General features: G+C 40.0%; 1 protein-coding gene across 15 annotated transcripts in view; it reads right to left on the reverse strand.

The window, feature by feature from the left end:
• AMPdeam (AMP deaminase) overlaps window positions 1-19,968 on the reverse strand; it is a 231,436-nt gene that overhangs the window by 148,905 nt on the left and 62,563 nt on the right. For 11 of the 15 annotated variants that reach the window (XM_070086032.1, XM_070086037.1, XM_070086028.1 and 8 more), the window contains one exon: window positions 219-245. The exons of the other annotated variants lie outside the window; for them this stretch is intronic. In XM_070086032.1, coding sequence (XP_069942133.1) covers window positions 219-245 — 27 coding nt within the window. The remainder of the gene's footprint in view (window positions 1-218; window positions 246-19,968) is intronic. 15 annotated transcript variants of the gene reach the window in all.

Consider the following 19,968-nt stretch of genomic DNA (forward strand, 5'->3'; position numbering starts at 1 on the left):
AATACATGAGGCCTAGTGATACTAGAGGATGAGTCTAATACTGTAAAGAGAGAGGATTTAGATTTATTAGAGGATGAGTTCAATACTGCTAAGAGAAAGGCTCTAGTAATGTTAGAAGATCTGTTTATTAAAGTTGAAGATGAAGTGAGATATAGGAAATATTATGAGTAGACTGAGTAATACAAGCTACCATGAGAACTGTAACATAAACGACTTACATTGGTGATCAAGTTGTCAAGGAGGTACTGTAAAGAAAATTAAAAAAGATTCAGATGTTTTTTAAATGATAAAAGAGAGCTGCATCGAAAATATTTACTTTGGTAATAAGAAAACACTATAAGTACGTATAATGTTTCTTTATAAGAAAACACTAAACATACAAAGCGTCTTTATAAGAAAACACTACAATGTTTCATTATAAGAAAGCTATAGGTATAATGTAAGCACTATCTGGAAATTATTTGGAATAAGGTATTTACTATTTGGTAACTTGATAATTTAGTGGTAGGTAAGACAGATACAGGGCAGCATCCCTTTTCAAAGAGAAAACAGTTACTCTTCAATCAACTGATGCTGAGAACATAATTGTCTGCTCATTATCCAGCTTGTCTAAATATCTTGGTCTGTGAGTGACAATCTTTGATTAATTTATTAGCTATAATTAAATACAATACATAGTAGTTTGTATATATAACAATAATAAGCAACTACACTTAACTTTACTCATACAAAAACAAGACTGTTATATGCTTTAATTATTGAACCCCTTTTAATAACTGTTAGTTCATTAATATTAAAATACAAGTGCTTAACCTCCATGGGTCATAGAGCACTGCTCTGTTAGACTGTATTGTGTTTATAGTAAATATTTAAATCTGAATAAGTAAAACGACTCTTACTATTTGAACTATTTATAAGTGGCATATTTCATGCTAATTTTTCAGTAATCAGTTTGTACGTAACTGTGTAACAGCTAACGGTCAGTGTGTACATAACTGTGTAATAGCTAACTGTTAGTGTGCACGTGACTGTGTAGTAGCAAACTGTTAGTTTGTATGTGACTGTGTAATAGCTAACTGTTAGTTTGTACGTGACTGTGTCATAGCTAACTATTAGTGCGCACATGACTGTGTAATAGCTGTTAGTGTGTACGTGACTATGTAATAGCTAACTGTTAGTGTGTACGTGACTGTGTGATAGATATATGTTAGTATGTACATAACTGTGTGATAGCTAACTGTTAACCCTTTCAGTGGCAGTCACGTAAACCTATCATTGAGGCTGGGGTCCATCACAGTTCTACAGCATGAACTCATCTCACTCAGATAAGCGTGAATGGTAAATTTTCTCCTACATATCAGAGTAAGGGTCTGTGCAACGAGTGTGAACAGGGGTTAGATTTGAGTTGGACTTGCATATGAGTAAATAGTTTTTTTTTTTTTTCAACAAGTCGGCCGTCTCCCACTGAGGCAGGGTGACCCAAAAAAGAAAGAAAATCCCCAAAAAGAAAATACTTTCATCATCATTCAACACTTTCACCACACTCACACATTATCACTGTTTTTGCAGAGGTGCTCAGAATACAACAATATCCCAAACCTCTCCTTTAACCCTTTGACTGTCGCGGCCGTACATATATGTCTTACGAGGTACCGTGTTTGACGTATATATACTCATAAATTCTAGCGGCTTCAAATCAAGCAGGAGAAAGCTGGTAGGCCCACATGTGAAAGAATGGGTCTGTGTGGTCAGTGTCCACCATATAAAAAAAATCCTGGAGCACGCAGTGCATAATGAGAAAAAAAAAACTCCGAACGTTTTTTTTAATTAACCCTTTGAGGGTTTTCGTCGTACTAGTACGTCTTACGCGTAGGGGTTTTTGACGTACTAGTACTCATAAATTCTAGCGGCCTCAAATCTAGTGGGAGAAAGCTGGTAGGCCTTCATATGAAAGAATGGGTCTATGTGGTCAGTGTGCACAGTCTAAAAAAATCCTGCAGCACACAGTGCATAATGAGAAAAAAAAAACTTTGACCATTTTTTTTTAATAAATCAGCGACTTTGCAGTGTATTTTCGTATGGTATTTATTGTTGTATTCTAGTTTTCTTGGTCTCATTTTATAGAATGGAAGACATATTACTGAAATTGAGATGATTTTGACTGGTTTTACAATGAAAGGTGCCTTGAAATTGAGCTCAAAGTAGCAGAAATGTTCGATTTTTACCCAAATTCAAAAGTAAACAAATCGTGCCAAGCGTGCAATACACGTCAACTGGTGAGTCTAATATTCTTTCACAAGTGCACCAATAATATTTATACCATTTTTTACACTAATGCAGTAGTCTGCATAACAGTAAATCTTATATTTTTTGTGAGAATAAAAATTCAAAGTGGAAAGCAAAAGAATATAAGAGGGGCCTTGAGACGTGACTAATGACTAGAGGAAATGTCATTTTAGTGCCAGGAATGTCTTTCTTGTTTATTCTGGACCCTATTCGGAAATTGGCATCTTTTGAAATTTGTGTGAAATTGGCAAAATTGCTAAATTCTGACCACTGTACTGGATAGTTGAATTTATAAATGGGTGGTTTCTTGCACCCATTCAATAGAAAAAATGGAGTTCTAGCGAAATATTTATGTTTTATGTCGACTAGTACAGTGAAATTGGCCGAAAATGGGGCTCAAAGTGGGCAAAATCGCCGATGCGTAAACATCGCCGAGACCGCTAATTTTGCGAGAGCATAATTCTGTAAGTTTTCTATCAAATTTCAAACTTTTGGTGTCGTTATGATCGGGAAAAGATTCTCTATCTTTTCATAAGAGAAAATAATTTTTTTTTTTTTTTTAAATTTGGCCGACCCTGAGAACGAGTTTCGGAGAGGGCCTGTCGACCCTCAAAGGGTTAACCCTTTCAGGGTCCAAGGCCAAAATCTGAAGTCACGCACCAGTGTCCAAGAAATTTTGAAAAAAAAAAAAAATTATTTTTTCTTACAGAATTAAAGAGCATATTTTTGTGAAGGTAATAAGACAAAAAAAATTAGAATCTGATCATTACTTACCGAGATACAGTGCCAAAAAGTTTATAGAAAATGATGTGGTGGCGGCAACATCTACGAATTCCACATACGCGTATTATATTATTTTGTTGTTTTAGTTGTTTTTTCTTTTCTTTTCCAATTTTTTCTATTCCTACTAACATTTGGGGCCTGAGAGACCAATACTGTATATAATTGATATATATATATATATACTCACTGTATTGAACACAATAACCGCACTAAAGTTATCATATTATTGTTTACCACTGTTGTTTATTACAATAAACATGCACAAATGTTGTATAATACTAATGTTCTATCATATATTTACATATTTACAATCACTGGACATGGTTTTAGAACTGCTGGAGCTTGTGGAACTCCTTGAAACAAGGCACCATGCACAGAGGCACCTTACATTCCTCACACATAAACCGAGTGTCTTTGCGTCTTTGTTGCCGTCGTTTTGTTTGTGCACAGACAATGCATCTCTTCTGAGCAAATTTCTTTTGAGTTGAAGGAAGCTGTATTATGAAATGATCACCTTCTCTCCTCAAACGCTTGGGTATATTGTGATGAATTCGAGGACCATGTTGTATTGCAGGTGTTGTTACCTGGTACTTCATTATGAGTTGTCTGACAACAGACAAACAAAATTCACCATACGGTGGTCTGTTACCAGTCTTTATTTGGTACATATTATATGCATTCAGCATTGAAATGTCCATGAGATGGAAGAAAAGTTTCATGTACCACTTGTAACTCTTACGAACACAGTCAACAAAACCAATCTGCATGTCACACTTGTCAACCAAGTGCATGTTTTGTGTATAATCAATCACTGACACTGGTTTTCGAATACGTTCATTAGTCACTCGATCAACTTTGCCACTGTCTTGCATTTCATTACGGTGAATGGTTGTCAACACTGTGACATCTCGTTTGTCATGCCAACGTAATGCCATGATGTCATTGGCAGTAAACACCTGCACGTCATCACCACAAACACCTGCGTTGAGCCTGGGCATATGTTTACGATTAGAACGCACTGTGCCACACACATCTGTCTTGTTCACTCGCATGAAATCACTGAGTAATGGGCTTGTGTACCAGTTATCGGTATACAATGTATGGCCCTTACCAAGATAAGGTGCCATCATGTTTCTCACTACATCACCTGAGATACCCAATAACATCTTGGTATCTTTCAATGTTTTACTACCCGTGTATACAACAATATCCAACACCAGGCCACTGTCACAATCACAGAGTACAAACAATTTTATACCAAAGCGGTTCCTCTTGCTCGGTATATACTGCTTGAATGGCAGTCTACCTTTGAACAAAATCAAAGACTCGTCAATTACAAGATTCTTGAATGGATAAAAGTATATCCTGAACTTTTGTTTGAGATACATGAAAACATTTCTAATCTTGTATAACCTGTCACTTCTGTCAGGCCTGGTTTTGTCAGAGAAGTGCAACATATGTAACAGTAAGATAAACCTGTTCACTGGTATTATTTCACTGAAGGATGGGGTACAAATTAGCCGATCTGTGGACCAGTATGCTTTTATATTATGCTTATAGACGTGAGGCATAAGCATTATTGTTGCAAAAAGCAAATACATTTCTGCAACAGTCGTCTCTTTCCACCTGTGTAGTCTTGACTGTGGTGATAAGATCGTATTTGCCATGGTGTACTGAAAATACTTATTACTTTCCCTGACAATAATTTCCATCAATGGCTGGTCAAAGAATAATTCAAAGAATTCCAGTTCATTGGCCGTGGTTCCAAGGGGACAGGTAGGTAGAATTCCACTTTGAGAGTCATCAAAGTGGTGAGGGCTGGTAACAAAATTGGGATTTTGCTGCCAATCCCAGATACGGTTTGCTGGTGGATACTGGACATCATAGGCTGGTTGTACGGGTGGTTGTGGTTGTGGCGGGCTGGTGGGTGACGCTCCGCTTTGTCCTTGAACTGACGAGTCAGCAGCGTGGGTCCCCGCGTGGCACAGTGAGTCACGCATGGCGGTGCCACTACCACCACCAGCACCACTAACACCATCCACTGATGCCTGTGGCCCATCCATGCCAAGTGTAGCCACATCATCCTCACTATCACTACCTAAAATGGGTGTAGGGCCACAGGATGTACTCCGGGATGTACTCCGTCCCCTGGGCACAGCATAGGGTACACTACCCGAGCGCATGCGGCGGTGAACATACCGATGCTTCACTGGTGAATATGTTTCCTCACTATCACTACTCGAATGATCGTCGAGCGCAATAAAATCACAATCCACGTCAGAATCATCGTCATTACTGAAGTCAGAGGCCTGGCCACGCGAAAATATTAGTTTTCTCTTACGTTTAGGAACACCCGACCGTGAGTCACGAGTGCCCACACCAGAGGTAGAAGGTCGAGGATCGTCGGGGTTTTCTGCACTATTATCGATATCCTGGTCATTATTTTCGGTCACTAACTTATCAAAGCCGTAGAATTCGTCTTCATTTGCACTTCCATCAGTGTCAGAACTATCAGGCAGGAAAAGGAGTGTCCCAATTTTCCGGGGAGTGAGAGCTGACTTGCGACAAGGCATGGTGAACAAGGGTGACTGAGCCGGCGTTCCCACAATGCTATGCAGGCGCCTAGATTTTTTGTTTACAGCGCACACCCACGGCGCAGACCCATTCTCTCACATGTAGGCCTATGAGCGCTTTCGCGCTAAATTTGATGGCGCTAGAATTTTGGCATAGATCTATGGTTTGGACACTCACCGAAAAGCCGGAGATCTACGGGACAGACCCTGAAAGGGTTAAAATGCCGACTTTGTAGTCTATTTTCGTATAGTATTTATGGTTGTATTCTCGTTTTCTTGGTCTCATTTGATAGAACGGATAACATATTATAGAAATAGAGGTGATTTTGATTGATTTTACTATAAAAAGAACCTAGAAATGGAGCTCAAGTAGGGGAAATGTTTGATTTTTGCCAATGTTCGAAAGTAAACAAATGATGCCATTGTCCAATAAATGTCCAACTAGCCATTCTAATATGCAGTCATGAATGGGTTGATGTTATTTATACAATTATTACAGTATTGCAGTAGTCTGCATAATAGTAAGTCTTCTATTTTTTGTTTGAATAAAAATTCAAAATAGAAAGAAAGAGTAATATCAGAGGGGCCTGGAGACATGACTGATGAGCAAAGAAAATGTTATTATAGAGCCAGGATTGTCTGCATTGTTCATTCTGGACCTTATTTTGAAATTGTCATATTTTTTTGTTTTCATGAAATTGGCCAAATTGCAAATTTCTGACCACATTATTAGGTAGTTGAAATCGGTAAATGGGCAGTTTCTTGTACTCAATCGATAGACAAAATGGAGTTCTAAAGAAATAGCTATGAGTTTGGGCGACTTGAACAATGGAATTAGCTGAAAATAGGGCTCAAAGTGGGCGAAATCGCCGATTTGTAAACAGAGCAGAGGTCGCTAAATTCGCGAGAGCATAATTCCGTCAGTTTTCCATCAAATTTCGTTTTTTTGTGTCATTACAATCGGGAAAAGATTCTCTATCATTTCACAAGAAAAAATAATTTTTTTTTTTTAAATTTTGCGACACCAGGAGACACCTCAGGATTGGGGGTTGCGACAGTCAAAGGGTTAAAGTGCAGGCATTGTGCTTCCCATTTCCAGGACTCAAGTCCGACTATATGAAAATAACCGGTTTCCCTGAATCCCTTCACTAAATATTACCCTGCTCACACTCCAACAGATCGTCAGGTCCCAAGTACCATTCGTCTCCATTCACTCCTATCTAACACGCTCACGCACGCTTGCTGGAAGTCCAAGCCCCTTGCCCACAAAACCTCCTTTACCCCCTCTCTCCAACCCTTTTGAGGATGACCCCTATCCCACCTTCCTTCCCCTATAGATTTATATGCTTTCCATGTCATTCTACTTTGATCCATTCTCTCTAAATGACCAAACCACCTCAACAACCCCTCTTCAGCCCTCTGACTAATACTTTTATTAACTCCACACCTTTTCCTAATTTCCACACTCCGAATTTTCTGCATACTATTTACACCACACATTGCCCTTAAACAGGACATCTCCACTGCCTCCAACCGTCTCCTCGCTGCTGCATTTACTACCCAAGCTTCACACCTATATAAGAGTGTTGGTACTACTATACTTTCATACATTCCCTTCTTTGCCTCCATAGATAACGTTTTTTGACTCCACATATACCTCAACGCACCACTCACCTTTTTTCCCTCATCAATTCTATGATTAACCTCATCCTTCATAAATCCATCCTCCGACACGTCAACTCCCAAGTATCTGAAAACATTCACTTCTTCCATACTCCTCCTCCCCAATTTGATATCCAATTTTTCTTTATCTAAATCATTTGACACCCTCATCACCTTACTCTTTTCTATGTTCACTTTCAACTTTCTACCTTTACACACATTCCCAAACTCATCCACTAACCTTTGCAATTTTTCTTTAGAATCTCCCATAAGCACAGTATCACCAGCAAAAAGTAACTATATCAATTCCCATTTTGAATTTGATTCCCCATAATTTAATCCCACCCCTCTCCCGAACACCCTAGCATTTACTTCCTTTACAACCCCATCTATAAATACATTAAACAAACATGGTGACATTACACATCCCTGTCTAAGACCTAATTTTACCGGGAAGTAATCTCCCTCTCTTCTACACACCCTAACCTGAGCCTCACTATCCTCATAAAAACTCTTTACAGCATTTAATACCTTACCACCTATTCCATATACTTGCAACATCTGCCACATTGCTCCTCTATCCACTCTATCATATGCCTTTTCTAAATCCATAAATGCAATAAAAACTTCCCTACCTTTATCTAAATACTGTTCACATATATGCTTCAATGTAAACACTTGATCTACACATCCCCTACCCACTCTGAAACCTCCTTGCTCATCCGCAATCCTACATTCTGTCTTGCCTCTAATTCTTTCAATTATAACCCTACCGTACACTTTTCCTGGTATACTCAGTAAACTTATTCCTCTATAATTTTTACAGTCTCTTTTGTCCCCTTTCCCTAAATATATAAAGAGACTATACATGCTCTCTGCCAATCCCTAGGTACCTTCCCCTCTTTCATACATTTATTAAACAAAAGTACCAACCACTCCAACACTATATCCCCCCCTGATTTTAACATTTCTGTCATGATCCCATCAGTTCCAGCTGCTTTACCCCCTTTCATTCTACGTAATGCCTCACGTACCTCCCCCACACTTACATTCTGCTCTTCTTCACTCCTAAAAGATGGTATACCTCCCTGGTCAGTGCATGAAATTACCGCCTCCCTTTCTTCCTCAACATTTAAAAGTTCCTCAAAATATTCTCGCCATCTACCTAATACCTCCCTCTTCCCATCTACTAACTCCCCTACTCTGTTTTTAACTGACAAATCCATACTTTCCCTAGGCTTTCTTAACTTGTTTAACTCACTCCAAAATTTTTTCTTATTTTCATTAAAATTTCTTGACAGTGCCTCTCCCACTCTATCATCTGCTCTCCTTTTGCACTCTCTCACCACTCTCTTTACCTTTCTTTTACTCTTCATATACTCTGCTCTTCTTGTAACACTTCTGCTTTGTATAAACCTCTCATAAGCTACCTTTTTCTCTTTAATCACACCCTTTACTTCATCATTCCACCAATCACTCCTCTTTCCTCCTGCCCCCACCCTCCTATAACCACAAACTTCTGCCCCACATTCTAATACTGCATTTTTAAAACTATTCCAACCCTCTTCAACCCCCCACTACTCATCTTTGCACTAGCCCACCTTTCTGCCAATAGTCGCTTATATCTCATCCGAACTTCCTCCTCCCTTAGTTTATACACTTTCACCTCCCTCTTACTTGTTGTTGCCACCTTCCTCTTTTCCTATCTACCTCTTACTCTAACTGTAGCTACAACTAAATAATGATCCGATATATCAGTTGCCCCTCTATAAACATGTACATCCTGGAGCCTACCCATCAATCTTTTATCCACCAATACATAATCTAATAAACTACTTTCATTACGTGCTACATCATACCTTGTATATTTATTTATCCTCTTTTTCATAAAATATGTATTACTTATTACCAAATCTCTTTCTACACATAGCTCAATTAAAGGCTCCCCATTTACATTTACCCCTGGCACCCCAAATTTACCTACTACTCCCTCCATAACATTTTTACCCACTTTAGCATTGAAATCCCCAACCACCATTACTCTCACACTTGATTCAAAACTCCCCACGCATTCACTCAACATTTCGCAAAATCTCTCTCTCTCCTCTACACTTCTCTTCTCCAGGTGCATACACGCTTATTATAACCCACTTTTCACATCCAATCTTTATTTTACTCCACATAATCCTTGAATAAATACATTTATAGATTTATTAAAGCTTATTGCTTGGGTAGAGTTGAAAATGGGTTGGGAAAATATTCTGTTAGTGGGTTGGATTTGTGAAGGACCTGCCCAGTATGGGCCAACAGACCTACTGCAGTGTTCCTCCTTTCTTATGTTCTTATAAAAAATCCTGCCTCACACAGGGCATGATAGGAAGAGCAAAACTCTGATAGACTGGAAGACATACTGAAATAGAGATGATTTTGGTTGGTTTCAGGACTAAAAGTAGCAGAAATATTCAATTTTAGCTGATTTTCCTGAGGATGAGTAAGGCCCCCTACACTCCCAAACTGTTTTATGAGTTCATAACAGGTTTGTTTCAATTATTGGGATGCCATAAACCATAGCAAATCATTCCTGGTTATATCTTATTATTTGAGAAATTGAGTAAATCTTGTTTTTGTGATTATGAATTCAAAATGGAAAGCGAATTTACTTATCGGCAATTTACTTATTTGCAAATTCGCAGATAAAATTGCACTCAAACCGCTAACCTTGTGCCTGTGTAATTCCACAAGTTTTCCATCAAATTTTGTACTTTTGGTGACATTGCCTTCAGAAAAAGATTCTCTACTATTTCAAAATAAAAAAAACTGAAGACTGGGAGCAATATTAATCTGGGTGTGGAAAGTGAAAGTGTTAAGAAGTGATCTACTGCTATGGTGTTTACCATAGTTGTCATTCAATAGGGTGATTTTTCAAGGGGTGATTCTTAATTGGTGATTACTCAGTGATTATTGACTGGCATTAGTTTAGGTTGTGGTTAAGTGACTGTTCAGTGCATGGTGATTGTTCAGTGAATGGTGACTGTTCAGTGCATGGTGACTGTAGTGGAATCTTTAATGGTAGGGGTTCAGTGTGTGGTTTTTCAGAGGTAATTATTTAGTGCACAGCTGTTCACTGGTAATTGTTTGCTACACAGTGGTTGTTCACTTGTAACTGTTTAGTGCATAGTGGTTGTTCACTGGTGATTGTTCAGCATGTTCAGTGATTCTTTTTAGTGATCACTCAGCAAGTTATTCAGTGATTTTTTTGGTGATTGTTCAGGGCATGCTTCTTCAGTTATGATTGTTTAGTGAGTGGTTGAAGAGTATCGATTCTTCAGTGTGGTTTTTCCATGGTGATTGTTCAGCAATGACAGATTATTGGGGATTGTTCGGTGTATGGATATTTAGTAATGATTGTTTACCGATAGCTGTTCAGGGGTCTTGCATGGGAGCGAGTGTCAGGTGCCACTCTGTGGCTGAGGTGGGCTGCCTGGCTGTTACCATGGGTGAGGTGCTGCCTGGTTGTTACCATTTGTGAGGTGGTCTGCCTGGCTGTTTCCATGGGTGAGGTGGGTTGCCTGCCTGTTACCATGGGTGAGGTGGGCCACCTGGCTGTTACCATGGGTGAGGTGGGCTGCCTGGCTATTACTATTCAAATTCAAATTTTTATTTCTTTGCAAAGTAACAATGTGTGACTGACATGTTATAAGGAGTCTATTTTCATGCATAGTTTACAATGTCTAATTACAATATTGATTTGAAAGTGCAAAGAAAGCCACTATCATGCCGAGGCATTTCTAGGGAATGGAAGAAGTATAGAAGGCAAAGGACCCAGGAGAATAAGGAGAGTAGTCATAGAGCCAGAAATGAATATGCACAGATAAGAAGGAAGGCCCAACGACAATATGAAAACGACATAGCAGCAAAAGCCAAATCTGACCCGAAGCTGTTATACAGCCACATCAGGAGGAAAACAACAGTCAAGGACCAGGTAATCAGGCTAAGGAAGGAAGGAGGAGAGACAACAAGAAACGACCGTGAAGTATGTGAGGAACTCAACATGAGATTCAAAGAAGTGTTCACAGAGGAGACAGAAGTTGCTCCAGAAAGACGGACAGGTGGGGTACACCACCAAGTGCTGGACACAGTACACACAACCGAGGAAGAAGTGAAGAGGCTTCTGAGTGAGCTAGATATCTCAAAGGCAATGGGGCCGGATAACATCTCTCCAAGGGTCCTGAGAGAGGGAGCAGAGGCGCTATGTGTACCCCTAACAACAATATTCAGTACATCTATCGTAACAGGGAGATTGCCTGAGGCATGGAAGACAGCAAATGTGGTCCCAATTTTTAAAAAAAGAGACAGACATGAAGCACTAAATTACAGACAGGTGTCACTGACATGTATAGTATGCAAAGTCATGGAGAAGATTATCAGGAGAAGAGTGGTGGAACACCTGGAAAGGAATGATCTCATCAACAGCAGCTAACATGGTTTCAGGGATGGGAAATCCTGTGTCACAAACCTACTGGAGTTATATGACAGGGTAATGGCAGTAAGTCAAGAGAGAGGGGGGGTGGGTTGATTGCATTTTCTTGGACTGTAAGAAGGTATTTGACACAGTTCCACACAAGAGATTAGTGCAAAAACTGGAGGACCAAGCAGGGATAACAGGGAAGGCACTACAGTGGATCAGGGAATACTTGTCAGGAAGACAACAGCAAGTCATGGTACATGGCGAGATGTCAGAGTGGGCGCCTGTGACCAGTAGGGTCCCACAGAGGTCAGTCCTAGGACCAGTGCTGTTTCTGGTATTTGTGAACGACATGACGGAAAGAATAGACTCCGAAGTGTCCCTGTTTGCAGATGATGTGAAGTTGATGAGAAGAATTCATTCAGTTGAAGACCAGGCAGAACTAAAAAGGGATCTGGACAGGCTGCAGACCTGGTTCAGCAATTGGCTCCTGAAGTTCAACCCCACCAAGTGCAAAGTCATGAAGATTGGGGAAGGGCAAAGAAGACCACTGATGGAGTACAGTCTAGGGGGCCAGAGACTACAAACCTCACTCAAGGAAAAAGATCTTGGGGTGAGTATAACACCAGGCACATCTCCTGAGGCACATATCAACCAAATAACTGATGCAGCATATGGGTGCCTAGCAAACCTCAGAACAGCATTCCGATATCTTAATAAGGAATCGTTCAGGACCTTGTACACCATGTACATTAGGCCCATATTGGAGTATGTGGCACCAGTTTGGAACCCACACCTAGCCAAGCACGTAAAGAAACTAGAGAAAGTGCAAAGGTTTGCAACAAGACTAGTCCCAAAGCTAAGGGGTATGTCCTACGAGGAGAGGTTAAGGGAAATCGATCTGATGACACTGGAGGACAGGAGAGAGAGAGGGGACATGATAACAACATACAAAATACTGAGAGGAATTAACAAGGTGGACAAAGACAGGATGTTCCAGAGATGGGACACAGCAACAAGGGAACATAGTTGGAAGTTGAAGACATAGATGAATCATAGGGATGTTAGGAAGTACTTCTCCAGCCACAGAGTAGTCAGGAAGTGGAATAGTTTGGGAAGCGATGTAGTGGAGGCAGGATCCATACATAGCTTTAACCCTTTGAGGGTTTCGGCCATACTAGTATGGCTTATGACCCAGGGTTTTTGACGTACTAGTATGCCTAAATTCTAGCGCCCTCAAATCTGGTGAGAGAAAGCTGGTAGGCCTACATATGAAAGAATGGGTCTCTGTGGTCAGTGTGCGCAGTATAAAAAATATCCTGCAGCACAGAGTGCGTAATAAGAAAAAAAAACTTTGACCGTGTTTTTGGATTAAAACAGCGACTTTGCACTGTATTTTCGATTGGTATTTATTGTTGTATTCTAGTTTTCCTGGTCTCATTTTATAGAATGAAAGACATATTACAGAAATTGAGATGATTTTGATTGGTTTTACAATGAAAAGTACCTTGAAATTGAGCTCAAAGTAGCAGAAATGTTCAATTTTTACCAAAGTTCCAAAGTAAACAAATCATGCCAAGCATCCAATACACGTCAACTGGTGAGTCTAATATTCTTTCACAAGTGTGCTGATATTATTTATACCATTTCTACACTAATGCCGTAGTCTGCATAACAGTAAATCTTCTATTTTTTGTAATAATAAAAATTCAAAGTGGAAAGCCAAAGAAATATAAGAGGGGCCTGGGGATGTGACTAACGAACAGAGAGCTTGTTATTTTAGTGCCAGGAATGTCTTTCTTGTTTATTCTGGACCCTATTTGGAAATTGGCATCTTTTGAAATTTATGTGAAATTGGCAAAATTGCTAAATTCTGACCACTTTATTGGATACTTGAAATCGGTAAATGGGCGGTTTCTTGTACTCATTCGATAGAAAAAATGGAGTTCTAGCAAAATAGTTATGATTTCTGTCGACTAGTACACTGGAATTGGCCGAAAATAGGGCTCAAAGTGGGCAAAATCGCCAATGCATAAACATCGTCAAGACCGCTAACTTCGTGAGAGCATAATTCCATAAGTTTTCCATCAAATTTCATACTTTTGGAGTCATTATGATCGGGAAAAGATTCTCTATCTTTTCATAAGAAAAAATAATTTTTTTTTTTTAAATTTGGGGACCCTGAGAACAAGTCTCGGAGAGGGCCTGGGGACCCTGAAAGGGTTAAAAAGGGTGAGAATTATGATGGAAATGAAGAAAGAGATAACTGAAAAATACGAAAGTGGAGTGTGTATGTCCGAGCTGAAAAGGCTATACAACAAACCCCATTCAACCATCAGTACAGTGGACCCTTGCCTAACGCTATTAATCCATTCCTGAGAGCTCAACGTTAGGAGAAATTATTGTTAGGCGAATTAATTTTCCCCATAAGAAATAATGGAAATCAAATTAATCCATTCCTGAAACCCCAAAGTATGAAGAAAAAATTTTTTTTACCACACGAAATATTAATTTTAATACACACAAACTGAAGAAGACATGCACAGTTACATGACACTTACCTTTATTGAAGATCTGGTGATGATTGATGGGATGGGAGGAGGGGAGAGTGTTGATGGTGTTAGTGTTTAGAAGGGGAATCCCCTTCCATTAGGACTTGAGGTGGCAAGTCCTTTTCTGGGGTTACTTCCCTTCTTCTTCTAATGCCACTAGGACCAGCTTCAGTCACTGGACCTCTGCCGCACAACATATCTGTCCATAGAGGCCTGTACCTCCCGTTCCTTTATGACATTCCTAAAGTGTTTCACAACATTGTCAGTGTACAGGTTGCCAACATGGCTTGCAATAGCTGTGTGGGGGTGACTTTCATCAAAAAAAGTTTGCACTTTAAGCCACATTGCACACATTTCCTTAATCCTTGAAGTAGGCAACTTCCTCAATTTCTCTATCCCCTCCTCCGAAGCAGTTTCCTCAGGTGTGGCCTCTTGCTGTTGAAGATGATCTAGCAGCTCATCAGTGGTTAGTTCTTCATTGTCCTCCTCCACCAACTCTTCCACATCCTCTCCACTAACCTCCAACCCCAAAGACTTCCCCAATGCCACAATGGATTCCTCAATTGGCATAGGATTCCCAGGGTTAGCCTCAAGCCCTTCAAAATCCCTTTTGTCTACACATTCTGGCCACAGTTTCTTCCAAACAGACTTCAAGGTCCTCTTAGTCACTTCCTCCCAAGCCTTACCTATAATGTTTACACAATTGAGGATGCTAAAGTGATCTCTCCAAAACTCTCTTAGAGTCAGTTGAGTTTCTGAGGTCACTACAAAGCACCTTTCAAACATAGCTTTTGTGTACAGTTTCTTGAAGTTTGCAATAACCTGCTGGTCCATGGGCTGCAGGAGAGGAGTGGTATTAGGAGGCAAAAACTTCACCTTAACCCTTTGAGGGTTTTCGTCGTACTAGTACGTCTTACGCGTAGGGGTTTTTGACGTACTAGTACGCATAAATTCTAGCGGCCTCAAATCTAGTGGGAGAAAGCTGGTAGGCCTTCATATGAAAGAATGGGTCTATGTGGTCAGTGTGCACAGTCTAAAAAAAATCCTGCAGCACACAGTGCATAATGAGAAAAAAAAAACTTTGACCATTTTTTTGGAATAAATCAGCGACTTTGCAGTGTATTTTCGTATGGTATTTATTGTTGTATTCTAGTTTTCTTGGTCTCATTTTATAGAATGGAAGACATATTACAGAAATTGAGATGATTTTGGCTGGTTTTACAATGAAAGGTGCCTTGAAATTGAGCTCAAAGTAGCAGAAATGTTCGATTTTTACCAAACTTCAAAAGTAAACAAATCGTGCCAAGCGTGTAATACACGTCAACTGGTGAGTCTAATATTCTTTCACAAGTGCACCAATAATATTTATACCATTTTTTACACTAATGCAGTAGTCTGCATAACAGTAAATCTTATATTTTTTGTGAGAATAAAAATTCAAAATGGAAAGCAAAAGAATATAAGAGGGGCCTTGAGACGTGACTAATGACTAGAGGAAATGTCATTTTAGTGCCAGGAATGTCTTTCTTGTTTATTCTGGACCCTATTCGGAAATTGGCATCTTTTGAAATTTGTGTGAAATTGGCAAAATTGCTAAATTCTGACCACTGTACTGGATAGTTGAATTTAATAAATGGGTGGTTTCTTGCACCCATTCGATAGAAAAAATGGAGTTCTAGCGAAATATTCATGTTTTTTGTCGACTAGTACAGCGAAATTGGCCGAAAATGGGGCTCAAAGTGGGCAAAATCGCCGATGCGTAAACATCGCCGAGACCGCTAACTTTGCGAGAGCATAATTTCGTAAGTTTTCTATCAAATTTCAAACTTTTGGTGTCTTTATGATCGGGAAAAGATTCTCTATCTTTTCATAAGAGAAAATAATTTTTTTTTTTTTTAAATTTGGCCGACCCTGAGAACGAGTTTCGGAGAGGGCCTGTCGACCCTCAAAGGGTTAATGAAGCGCATTTCCACAGAAAGTCGCTCTGCCACGTCTGAAGGATGACCAGGAGCATTGCCTAATACCAAGAGGCACTTAAGGTCTAATTTCTTTTCAATTAGGTAATTTTTCACAGTGGGGGCAAATGCATGGTGTAACCAGTCATAGAAAAAGTCCCTAGTGACCCATGCCTGACTGTTTGCCCTCCACAGCACACAAATTAGCCTTGAGGACATTGTTTTTCCTGAACACTCTTGGAGTTTCAGAGTGATACACCAATAAAGGCTTCACTTTGCAATCACCACTAGCATTGGCACACATCAACAGAGTAAGCCTGTCTTTCATAGGCTTATGTTCTGGGAGTGCCTTTTACTCCTGAGTAATATAAGTCCTGCTTGGTATTTTCTTCCAAAACAGGCCTGTTTCGTCACAATTAAACACTTGTTCAGGTTTCAGTCCTTCACTGTCTATGTACTCCTTGAATTCCTGCACATATTTTTAGCCGCTTTATGGTCCAAACTGGCAGCCTCACACTATGTATGCCACTACGATTCTTAAATCTCTCAAACCAACCTTTGCTGGCCTTAAATTCACTCACATCATCACTAGTTGCAGGCATTTTTCTAATTAAATCGTCATGCAACTTCCTAGCCTTTTCACATATGATTGCTTGAGAGATGCTATCTCCTGCTATCTGTTTTTCGTTTATCCACACCAATAACAGTCTCTCAACATCTTCTATCACTTGCGATCTCTGTTTCGAAAACAAAGTTGCACCTTTGGCAAGAACAGCTTCCTTGATTGCCGTTTTCTTGGCCACAATAGTAGTGATGGTTGATTGGGGTTTTGTGTACAACCTGGCCAGCTCGGAGACACGCACTCCACTTTCATACTTAGCAATGATCTCTTTCTTCATATCCAAAGTAATTCTCACTCTTTTTGCTGTAGGGTTGGCACTAGAAGCTTTCTTGGGGCCCATGGTGACTTATTTTGCAGGTGAAATCACTAAAAAGGCTGTGATAATATGAAATGTTCCGATTGTATGCTTGGAAGCGACCGCGGTGGCTGGCTTGTAAACACTGGCACCCACAGAACAAGTGAGGCGGGCTCAGGCCGCACGTGGACGCGTCCTGAATGAATCGCGTCGAGCGAGATTTTTAGCGCTAGCCGAGGCAAAATTTTTGCATTAAAATGTATCGCTAGGCGGATTTAACGTTATGCAATGCGTTCGTTAGGCGAGGGTCCACTGTACTATCTTGGTGAACAGAAAGGTGATCAAGGAAGTTGTTGTTGTGAAAGGTGCAAGTATGTTTTCAAAACGGAGACCGCAAATAATTGAAGAGGTAGAGAGACTGTTATTGGTATGGATAAACAAAAAACAATTGTCAGGAATAGTGTTTCTCAGTCTATAATTTGTGAAAAGGCAAGGCAGGTGCCTGATGATCACATTAAGAAAATGCCTCAAAATAGTGATGATACTGATGAATTTAAGGCCAGCAAAGGCTGGTTTGAGAGATTTAAGAATCGTAGTGGCATACAGTGTGCTAAGGCATGGTGAGGCTGCCAGTTCAGACAAAAAAGCAGCTGAAAAATATGTGAAGGAATACATAAAGACTGAAAACTTAAAACCTGAACAAGTGTTTAATTGTGACAAAACAGGCCTGTTTTGGAAGAAAATGTCAAACAGGACCTACATTATTCAGGAGGAAAAGGCACTCCCAGGACATTGGCCTATGAAAGACAGGCTGACATTAATGTTGTGTAGTAATGCTAGTGGTGATTGCAAAGTGAAGCCTTTATTGGTGTGTCACTCTGAAACTCCCAGAGGGTTCAGGAAAAACAATATCGTCAAGGTAATTTGTATGTGCTGTGGAGATCAAACAGTAAGGCATGGGTCACTAGGGAATTTTTCTTGGACTGATTTTATGGTGTGTTTGGCCCCAGGAAAAGAAATTGTCACTCAAGTGCCTCCTGGTAATTGACAATGCTCTGCTCATCCTCATGACTTGCAAGAGGAAATTGAAGGGGAGCTTAGTTTTGTTAAAGTGAAGTTTTTGCCTCATAATACAACTCCTCTCCTCCAGCTCATGGACCAGCAGGTCATTTCAAACTTCAAAAAACTCTACACAAAAGCAGTGTTTCAAAAGTGCTTTGAAGTGACCTCAGACACTCAATTAACCCTAAGAGAGTTTTGGAAAGATCACTTCAATATCCTCAGTTGCATAAACCTTATAGGTAAGGCTTGGGAGGGAGTGACTTACAGGACTTTGAACTCTGCTTGGAGGAAACTGTGGCCACAATGTGTACAAGAGAGGGATTTTGAAGGGTTTGGGGCTAACCCTCAGGAGCCTATGCCAGTAGTGGAAGCTACTGTGTCATTGGGGAAGTCCTTGGGGTTGGAGGTTTGTGGCTAGGATGTGGAAGAGTTGGTGCAGAATGACGAGGAAGAACTAACCACTGCAGACCTGCAAGAGCTTCAGGTGTAACAGCAACAGATCACATCTCAGGAATGTTCTTCAGGGCAGGAGGAAGATGACTTTGTCAAGGACAGAGGAAGATGACTTCGTCAAGGATTAGGGAAATGTGTTCAATGTTTACAAAGGTGCAAGCATTTATAGATGAATTTTATCCTGTCACAGAAGTTGCAAGCTGTATTGGCAACATGTACAATGACACTCTTGTGTCCCATTTTAGGGAAATCCTAAGGGCACGTGAGAAACACAGCTCCCTGGACAGATTTTTGGTGCGACAGGGGTCCAGTGATTCTCAAGCTGGTCCTAGTGGCATTATAAAACCAAGAAGGGAGGTAACCCCACCAAAGGACTTAGTAGTACCTCAAGTCTTTAGGGAAGGGGATTCCCCTTCCAAACAATAAAACACCTGCATCATCTGCTCTCCTACCGTCTCATCACTCATCAATAACTCCACAATAAAGGTAAGTGGCATTTAATTATTGTTTATTTTGCATGCCCCATTCGTTTTTGTGTAGGGAAATGTATATTTCATATAAAAAAATTATTTTTTTTAATACTTTTGGGTGTCTGGAATGGATTAATTCTATTTCCATTATTTCTTATGGGGAAAATTAATTTGACTAACAGCAAATTCAACTAACGGCTAGCTCTCTGGAACGGATTAATGCCGTTGGTCGAGGGTCCACTGTACAAGCAGCATAGTGCCTAAAATCTCAACAAATATGATTTAGACATGCAAAAACATAAAGTGGGAAATTCATTTTTCTTAAAAATTCTTCCCTTAAGACTCTGGTGTTGCCACAACTACAAACTCAGTATCTTGTACCTACAACCAACTTGTTTTCTGCACAGTAATCCCTTACTTTATATGGGATTTCTAATAGAATTTGCAGACCTTGGGAATGACAACAATTCCTTTTGTGTGAGATACTCTAGTATTATATTACACCTCCCCACAAACCCTCCATCCTCAACTTACTGGCTTATCTACAATGCCTACAACACAGACTTTGATCAACTGCTGCTTTACTGTAGAGAAACATTCTCCATGGAGGATGCCATACCTGCCTATTCTCTTGTATTGCTACCAACTTACATCAATGACATGCCTAGTTTACTTACCTTAACCACACATTGCCTTGCTTATTATACAAACCAGCACTTACAATACAGCAATTTCTGCTACCAGGGTAGCTGATGGCACAACACTGAGCCATCAGCTACCCCACCATCAT

The sequence above is a fragment of the Cherax quadricarinatus genome, chromosome 18, assembly GCF_038502225.1.
Source record: "Cherax quadricarinatus isolate ZL_2023a chromosome 18, ASM3850222v1, whole genome shotgun sequence".
NCBI classification, from domain to species: Eukaryota; Metazoa; Arthropoda; class Malacostraca; order Decapoda; family Parastacidae; genus Cherax; species Cherax quadricarinatus.